The 9,356-nt window shown below is 38.5% G+C and overlaps 1 protein-coding gene across 1 annotated transcript; it reads right to left on the bottom strand.

Moving 5' to 3' along the window:
• Positions 1-201: 201 nt before the first annotated feature.
• Positions 202-8,687, bottom strand: LOC148839593 (cysteine-rich venom protein ophanin-like). Its single transcript, XM_088906432.1, has 6 exons — positions 8,613-8,687; positions 6,823-6,913; positions 5,182-5,324; positions 4,297-4,391; positions 856-938; positions 202-329 (listed from the first exon to the last, which is right to left on the bottom strand). The coding sequence occupies exons 1-6, from the start codon at positions 8,622-8,624 to the stop codon at positions 202-204; spliced, it is 552 nt and encodes a 183-aa protein (XP_088762558.1). The 5' UTR covers positions 8,625-8,687.
• Positions 8,688-9,356: the final 669 nt, after the last annotated feature.

The following is a 9,356-nucleotide window of genomic DNA, read 5'->3' as shown; positions in this document are numbered from 1 at the left end:
AGAACAAGTCATGTACTTCCCCCACCCCGTGTATGTGAAGTTGTTGACAAGAAGTTTTGGTACTGTACATTGCATTAAATAAGACAAGGCAATGTTTTATTATTATTTTAATTTTAATGACAAGTGTACTTGATTGTACTGCTTTTGATGAATTAGCATGGCTCAAAAAAGCAGCTTGGCGTTATCATTCCGGGATGGAGATCAGATTATTTCATTTGTGCAGTTGCAAGAGGCAAGGCACCAGGACTGAACCTGGGCATTCCTGCATCCATACTCCTGTCTCAGCGAAGGGCAGTTGCTGTACTGGTTGATGTATGGGCAGGGGTTAGCTAGACGGAAAACCGGTGAGAAAACACGTTGGTGAAGTCAAGAGGCGAGAGTCAGGTAAAAGAAACAGACCCCAGCATTGATTTTAGAGTGCTAATTAACAGAAACATCATTTGTTTTACTCTAAATGTCCCGTCTTTGTTATCTCAATTTATTCCTCCATATACAGTATCCAGTATTTAAAGCCTTTTTCTTTTGTTAAGCCCATGTTTTTAATTTATATTGAGCAGGAAGGGCTTTGTCATTTCATTGTGTTTTTCTGTTACCTACTTCTTCTCAGTTTTGCAAACTCTAAGTCAATTCAAAATGACCATCACATATTTTCCATGCTTATCTGATTCATACATTTAGAATGCAATCTACTGTGTGTGTCTGATTAAAAGTATTTGCATAATTATGTGATGTTGAAAAACCTGATTTCCATTTCTGTAAACTCAAGAGTAAGAGCATAAGCTCAACCTTTAGATTTTTGGAGTGCAGTCAGGAATTGCAATGAGAGACAGTACTAACTGAACACTAGACACTTACTGCACAGTCTGTCATCACATGCGTTTGGGCAGTCACCACAGGAAGGCCCAGCCTTGTAAGGGTACTCATACTGATAGTTTCCACTGCAATACACATCAGAACAGAAAACAAATGGTGTATATACAATAGCATTTTATTTGAAATGTTTATTCAGAAAAAGCTTTCTGAGTAACACAAAATACATTCAAACTAAAAGTAAAGGAGTGTTATTTCCCTTTGGTCCCAAAGTGGGTATTTTTAAAGACCTCCTGGGAAAAACTAAGGTTGCTGCTGGAAGAAGTGTTAGTGGGGCCAGCAGGGGGTGCTCACCCTGTGGTCCATGTGGGTCCTAATGCCCCAGTATAGTGATGGGGACACTATACTGTAAACAGGCGCCGTCCTTCGGATGAGACGTAAAACCGAGGTCCTGACTCTCTGTGGTCATTAAAAATCCCAGGGTGTTTCTCGAAAAGAGTAGGGGTGTAACTGGCCAAATTTCCCATTGGCCCTTATCAATCATGGCATCCTAATAATCCCCATCTATGAATTGGCTTCATTACTCTGCTCTCCTCCCCACTGATAGCTGATGTGTGGTGAGCGTTCTGGCGCACTATGCCTGCCGTCGCATCATCCAGGTGGATGCTGCACATTGGTGGTGGTGGAAGGGAGTCCCCATTACCTGTAAAATGCTTTGAGTGGAGTGTCCAGAAAAGCGCTATATAAGTTTTAGCAATTATTAATTATTATTATTATTATTATGAATTTGGGACTGCTAGTGATCATACTCTGAACAGCATTGTCTCTTAAATGAACGCTATTCAGAGGAAGTGTTTGAGAATTCATTATGAGCCATTATATTTCACATGATTTGTAACAGTGTTGTCTCTTAAATCTGTGGTGAATTACTTAAAAATTGTGTTACTATATTACATCTTTTTGTCAATTAAGCATTATTGTGTCATTATAGCCATACTTTGTAATGACAGTGGTGATATGACACTAATTTGATCTGGACCAATGTCTAAATAACACTCATCCATAACTTTTTACACTTTCCATATCAGGCACATTACAGCAATATTTATTTGAGATTTTTAAATAATTCAATATTCTGAAAGGAACATGCTGAGGGGACTAAACCCATTTTAATTCTCATCTCCTTAGGTTTGCTACATGCAACGGGTTTCATTAGGTTTGCTACATGCAACATGTCTTTATTCTGTTCCTCATAAGCATTGTGTTCTGTCTGTTGATCGGCAGGGACAACACTGTTAGTGAGTGAGGCAGACAGCATGTTTAATTAAAAGGTATCTGTAATAATATATTGACATAAAAAATGAAACGCTACTCCAAACACAAAGATTCTTACAAACTCTTGAACAATCACTGGGGCCAAGATGGGGCTGTGATTCTAAAAATATTTAATTTTCATATTTATCTGTATATGTATAGTTCTTACATCACGGGTGTTACGACCCCAAGTGTCTAGGGGTAAAGGGGTGTAACATTTAGGATAATTCTTTTGGAAGCAGGGGGGGTTTGGTGAGGGACTAGGAAGCGTGATAAGAAGGGTAAGGAACTAGAGTGGTGCCAAAGGAAAGAAAATAACAAACAAAATGGAGCTGGCTAGGACAGTGAGGGAAAGCTAATCTGACTACAAAAGAAAACCCGAAACACACGGTCTTCGGCGTCTTCAACACCCTAGCTAACCTGCACTGACTACCCAAAACCATACAAGACAAATGGCACTCACCCGTACTAAACTAGTGTACTAATACAAAATCAACTAAGTGTGTAAGTGTACCCAACAACCTAAACTAACCTTATATACAAAAGTTCACACAAAAACACAAGTGAACCAGGAAGACAAATAAGGGAAAACAAGAGTAATAAACAGGAGCAGGGTACAAAAGAACACAAAAGCTGAACATGTAACAATGGGGAAAGGTAATGACAAAACAAGGATGAACACATAAACAAATGAAAGTACAAAGAAACTAACAAAAAACCAACAAAACAACAAAGCCGAAGCTATACAAAAATACACACACACAAAGCAAAACAAACCAACAAACGAAGCCGAAGCAATAACCAGAAGCGAAGCGAAGCGAAGCGAAGCAATTACCAAACGGGACCGAAGTCAAACGAAAGGCCTTTTCTTTCTGAAACCCTCCATGTTAAATAGTGAATAAAATGAGTTCTGATTGGCTGAAGGCTGATTGATGATGACATCATATTGAAACAGTGGAGTGATGGTGGGCCAATGGGGAAGGGAGAACAATCAAGGGTCAGCAGTGTGGAACATAGAAAAAACACACACAGAACACACACTGGGACGTAACAACGGGTAAGCAAAGTAACCAAAGATTGAACTAGCTGCTAGTCACAAAGTAGTTTAAAAGTGAGTTCAGTACAGAGTTCAAATAAAAAAGAGGGGAAAAAAAGAATCGCAAAAATGTAATTAAATCAAAAGTTCAGCTAAACATATTTGATATCATGAGTCCATTTGTTTCTGGAGATTAACAAACTGTAACATCTATCCACCCATTTTCTAATTGAAAGAATTCTAACTTGTTTCCAATTTGCAGTTGCAGGGGGAGCCGGAGCCTATTCCAGCAAGCAAATGGCACAAGACAGGGAACACATTGAACAGTCCGTCAGTCCATCACAAGGCAGACACACAGAAACAAACATAGACATACATATACTCACTGTCACGATTGCTACTCCCCCTCTTAAGGGCGCTCCAGGCCTTCCTCATTTTTCCCCCATTGCTTACACCTGTTCCTTTGCCCAGCCCCTCTTTAGTTCCACCTTTAAAGCCAGACGCAGGCGTTTGCCCGAGGCTTCTCATTGAATCCCGTTTCATGAGAGCCCGGGGTCCTGCCGTGTCTGGCTCCGTCATGGTTTTAGTTTCAGTTTCCTGTTCCTGATTCCCTGCCCCGCCGGTTCAGACCCGGTTCGTGTTTTTAGCTCCTTTGGATGGATTCCCTGGTCTTGGACTTTGCCTCCTGCATTGGATCTCCCCTTTGGATATACCCTTGGATTGTTTGCCATGGATTCATTCCCCCTGGACACCTGCACTCCTCGGACACGCCCCCCGTCTCCAGACCCTTCTCCTGCATGACTATTTTCCCTATTGTATCCTCACAATTCCGGATCGTGTCGTCTGCATAGGGCCCGGAAAGAACTGATCGTGACACTCACACTTAGGGCATATTTTACCAGAAACCAATTAAACTAGCAGCATGTTAATTGTGCAAGGAAACTGGTGCATGGGAGTTTGTACAGTATGTTCTTCCCACGAACATGGGAAAACATCCAAAAGCCATGAAAATAATAGTCTGTATCAAGATTTAGACCCAGGGCCCCAAGGCACCGCTGCACCGCCATGCCACCAAACTAAAAGTAATAATCTCCTTAAAATAAAAAACAGAGGAAACTGAACAAGAAGTGACTTACGGAGGACAGTAGTGACAGATGTAGAAATATTTGTAGGAGGAATTGGGACAGAAGGCAACTGCACAGCCAATGTTATTTGACCTGTACCACACAACCTGAAACAAAAGCAAAACAAGAAAAAAATTACAATGTATACTCTCACAGGTTTTTGCAACTGGTATTGAGGGACCTCAGCACTCAATGCTCAATTAAAGTGACATTTTTGTAGTCAGTCCCAATTACAGGAACAAATGTTTCACAGCTTCCATAATGTGTATTGAACCACAGTGTTTACGCAGCAGGTTAGAAAGATCAAACCAATGTGTGAACTACAGTGTGGGTGAGATGCTATTGATAGTACAGTATTTTAGCATCAGTCAGTTTTGATCACTCATTTTAATACCTAAATTATGTATCTGGGATAAAAAAAACAGCTAGGCATTAACCTCAATTACAGAAGAGATATTAAAGTTATTAAAACATTGAATAAAGCAAAATCATAACATGCTAGGATACCACAGAATATATAGGAATATTTAATTTTGAAATTAAAATTCAGTATACAAATATTAGTTTCCATGCACATTAGCATAATTATTATAATTAGTAAAATTATACCAGTATTTTCTTCAATAACACAGATCATATCTAAAGCACAGTATTTATTATTTTCATATAATTTTACCTTTAATGATAAATCTCATTTAGAGTTATATATTGGTTGATTCTTTTTAAAAAAAACATTTGAAAAGCACACAAGATTTCTGTGTTTTGATGTTTTTATTCTCCTTGCATACAGTATATGCATATGCTGTAGAGTTTATACACTATATATGAAGCATTTGATCTGTGATATACTGTACAGTGATATTCTGCTCATTTTAAAAATGTGGTTATTGAACTCACCTGAGTATAATGGCCAATAACACCACCGTTCACTGATCCCACTCCATATTTATAGTTGCTGACTTCATTGTACCACGACTGAATTGCTTCGTTCCAGGTACTGGGGTCGGTAGACATGTACAGATTCTCCCCACATCCACTAGCTGTTCATATGTAACATAACATGTTCATAAAAAAACCCTATAAAGTTGTTTTTAAATTCTAGATACACAGATCTGTGACATCCACACCTGATCCTGCAGAGCTGCAGTTCATATTGACATTCATAATCATCATTTATGAGTAGACACCTTGAAACAGTCAATATATAATATATACAGTATATACTGTATATTAGAGCCAGCAGCCATACAGTATCACCCTGCAACTCACAACTGGTAACCCACTGAAGCTAAGCAGGTGTGAGCCTAGCCAGTACTTGGATGGGAGACCTCCTGGGAAAAAAGGTTGCTGCTGGAAGAAGTGTTAGTGGGGCCAGCAGGGGGCACTCAATCTGCAGTATATGTGGGCCCTAATGCCCTGCTATAGTGACGGAGACACTATAATGTAAAGAAAAAAGGTGCCGTCCTTTGGATGAGACGTAAAACCAAAGTCCTGACTCTGTGTTTCTTGAAAAGAGGAGGGGTGTAACCCCGGTGTCCTGGCCAAACTTCCCATTGGCCCTGACCAATCATGGCCTCCTAATAATCCCTATCTAAAGTCACCATTACCTGTAAAGCACTTTGATTGGAGTGTCCAGAAAAGTGCTATATACAGTAAGTGTAAGCAATTATATAAAGAAATTAACAAAAACCAATTCAAATCAAGTCATTAACTGTCCAGAGTGAAATGAAAAACATAGATATAAACATAGCTACACCAGGACTAGCAGTAAATATCAGGGACACAGAGCATAAATACACACTTACTCACTGGAATTTCTCCATTGGAATTCCACAACATTTTGCCTACGGTGTGGTCATTTGTATATGAATTAATATACTGTAACTGTTATTTCAAATATTGTAATTTGAAATAAGATCAATGTTTACTGATTTTTAAAGAAATTCTGTTCTAGTTACTACTACTGTAAATGCTATTCCAGGAATTATGTTTGTGAGCCAGGGATTATTGTTGATTTCTATTGACATTTTCAGTCAACATCTAAATACTGTATAATGCAGCACCTGCCTTTTCTACCCATGACTTTACTTTTTTTTGCAGTTTATTGCAGTGTGCCACAAGGTGTTATTTAACTGATATCTGGGAGAAGATCAAATTCCAATCAAACTGGCTGCCCGAAACTGTGAGCTTTATTTTGAGCACACTTCACACCTCCCTCCTCCTCAGCCTCACCCTTGCAGCAGCTCACAAGCTCATTCCTCATACAGTAAATGAGGGGAACGTAAGAACGCTGATCTTTGACCAGTGCCATCAAACATTTCCTCAGCCAGGCCAGTTAACACCAAAGCATGAAGTACAACACCTCTTTATATTTGTTAGTTCTGCTGTTATTAGAATTTGACCATACTACTGAACTTTAGGAAGGACGACTTTTTTAAAAAAGTAACCGAGTGTGAGGCAAAGGACATGAGAGAATAATAAAAAGTTCCCTGAAGAAACTGCAAACCAACTCTAAAATCAAGGAAGAACCGATCTTACTTTTAATCCGTCTGCTGCTGTCAGGACTGTGGTTCATAGAGCAAGTCTGGGCCCATCTCAGGGCATTTGCAGCAGCCTCTGTGTTCCATCCCTTCAAGTAAGAAATTAAGTTATTACCTGATATTGAGTTTCTTAAAGATTATAATACTTTCTCCCTATTATCCTCTGTGGGTTATTTCTCATTCACCTTTACAAACAATGTTTAAAAAATCCATCTTCCTTTCAATTCTGCTTAAAAATTTCCACACATTATTTTGGTTCTAGTATTCTAAAAGCCAGAGAAAGAAGTACCAGTCATGGCTGAGCCTAGACTGTAGAAAAGAAGGAGGTCTTTGGGGGGCTGAGATCAGGAAAGTCAGTGTCCACAGTCCTATCCGGAAGCATCCGTCTGAGAAGGAACCAGTCCTTAAAGTGGGGTTTGGGAAAGACCAGTCTTTATACAGGGCTTGTTTGAATTCTACAAAAGCTATAGATGTATCACTATATCTGTAGATGCTTCACAGGGATCTGTCTCTCTCTGAGAAGTGGGGATAAAAGGGACAGTAACAGCCAATGAGTTCCAGGGGTGCTTATACCTTGGTCCTAGTTTTCAGGATGGCCAATCCTAAATAACCTGAAAAGTCAAATCTTTTGAGGAGGTTGACTGTCCTGGGCACAACACCTGGTGTCCAGGTGTGAAAACTGGAAACTTCACTGTGCTGAAGTTTCATTGACATTGAAGTCATTACTGAACTGATCTACAGAGCTCTAGATTAAGGACAAAGGAGGTCGACCAGGTTCTGTTACTTTCTTCAGTGACATCAAGCCCCAGCATGTTTTCCACCTCTTGGAAAAGTTCCTTCCTTTTGGCCTTCAGGACCTGGTAAAGTGGCAGCCATGGCACGCCTTCAGGAAATATTTTGATGTGTTGTTCTTCTAGCATTCACCCAAATAAACTAGAAAATACAACAGTGTTGCTCTCTAAGAAGAGGCTGCTTCTATAAAATTAAGATATAAGATAGGAAATTTTTGTACATTTTCTATTTAGGGCAGTATTGCCCAATATATCTAAGGCTTCAAAAGGACCCACAGCACTCATTTCCATTTTCTTGGAACACCTTTTTTCCATGTTTCTTTCAAAACACAGCAGAGCCCTCCACAATTCCACAAGTGTAACCACTTGAATAACCTGATAAATATTTTAAATATAGAATATAATACATAGGAAATATACTGTAGAATATCATACAGAGGTGCCATTTCTTAATAATCTCAGCTTTATGTTTACAGGCCTCACGGCAGGATGAGGATCATGCTGACTTTCCCAACTGCTGGCCATTGGAACCTCTCTATTCATGCTGTGAGACCTATAGTATGTTCAGCATGGTTAGCATTGTCTGGACAACTTTTGTTAACAGCTTCTGTGGACAATGTCAACAAGAAACCTGCCCAGCTACAGGGAGTGATGTTGTGCAGTAACCTTGGCCAGCCCACTCCCAAACAATGTATGTAATTGCTATAACCTAAAACCCATATAATAATCCAGTGGTCCAAATTAGCAGTTTTACTTAATTACTCACATTCATTCAAAAGGTCAATACTTAGATAAACAGAAAGTTTCTTTCTAAATCACCAAGCAATATACTGTAGGAAAACTGAACGTAGTACACTGATTACAATTAGAAAAAGACAGAGAAAACAAATGTGTCAAGTTAAAATACAAAGATGTTTAAAAAATCCTTTTACACGGTGAACATTTTTATAAAAAGAAGACTTTCGATTGATAAGCCAAAGGTTAAAAAACACTGTACCATCTTCAGCATGTTGCTAGCAGTTGGAGACACATTTCTCCTCAGGTCATTGTGCTTGTTAACAATCTCTTGCTGAACTATTCCATTGCTCGTTGAAATTTCTGTAAAAACAATATAGAAATTGAATTTTAGTTCTTGTTTGTTTTGTGGAGATAAAATGATCAAATTATATTAATTTACAGGGGAATTATTTTTCAAAGAATACTAGGAACTTACGTGACTTTGATTCCAATGTAGAAATATGCAGAGAGAGAGAGAAAAGAAAAAAATGAACAGTAATTAAAAAAAATGTTTTTCATCAACATTATTACATACAGTACTGTAGCTCTTTACACCATTATAATGGACACTGCAGAATAAAGGGATCAAATACAACATTTCACTCAAAAAGAATATGAAGTCTAACAACTACTCCCCACTGATGCTATAACAGAGTACTCTCAATGAAGTAGCCCCTCCACATATGTTTGAGAAACTTCAAACAGACCAGACCTCATACAAAAGCAATACATTGTAAATTATATTTTACTATCAGCCTTGCTCTGATTAATATTTGTCAATAAATTTCATTTGTATTCCACACTCTAAAAAGAACATAGACTGATTACTATGAAAATCATTGCTATTTACTCTCTACCAATTCTCTCATGCATTCTGTCCACATACTTTTTGTTAATACTGTTAATGTACAGTATAAGCTACTGTACATAAAAATATATATAGACAAAACACAGCTTTTGTTCT

This window comes from Atractosteus spatula, chromosome 2 (assembly GCF_055471065.1).
Source record: "Atractosteus spatula isolate fAtrSpa1 chromosome 2, fAtrSpa1.hap1, whole genome shotgun sequence".
Classification (NCBI taxonomy): Eukaryota; Metazoa; Chordata; class Actinopteri; order Semionotiformes; family Lepisosteidae; genus Atractosteus; species Atractosteus spatula.
The sequence above is the reverse complement of the archived record's forward strand: the minus strand, read 5'-3'. Positions and strand labels throughout refer to the sequence as shown.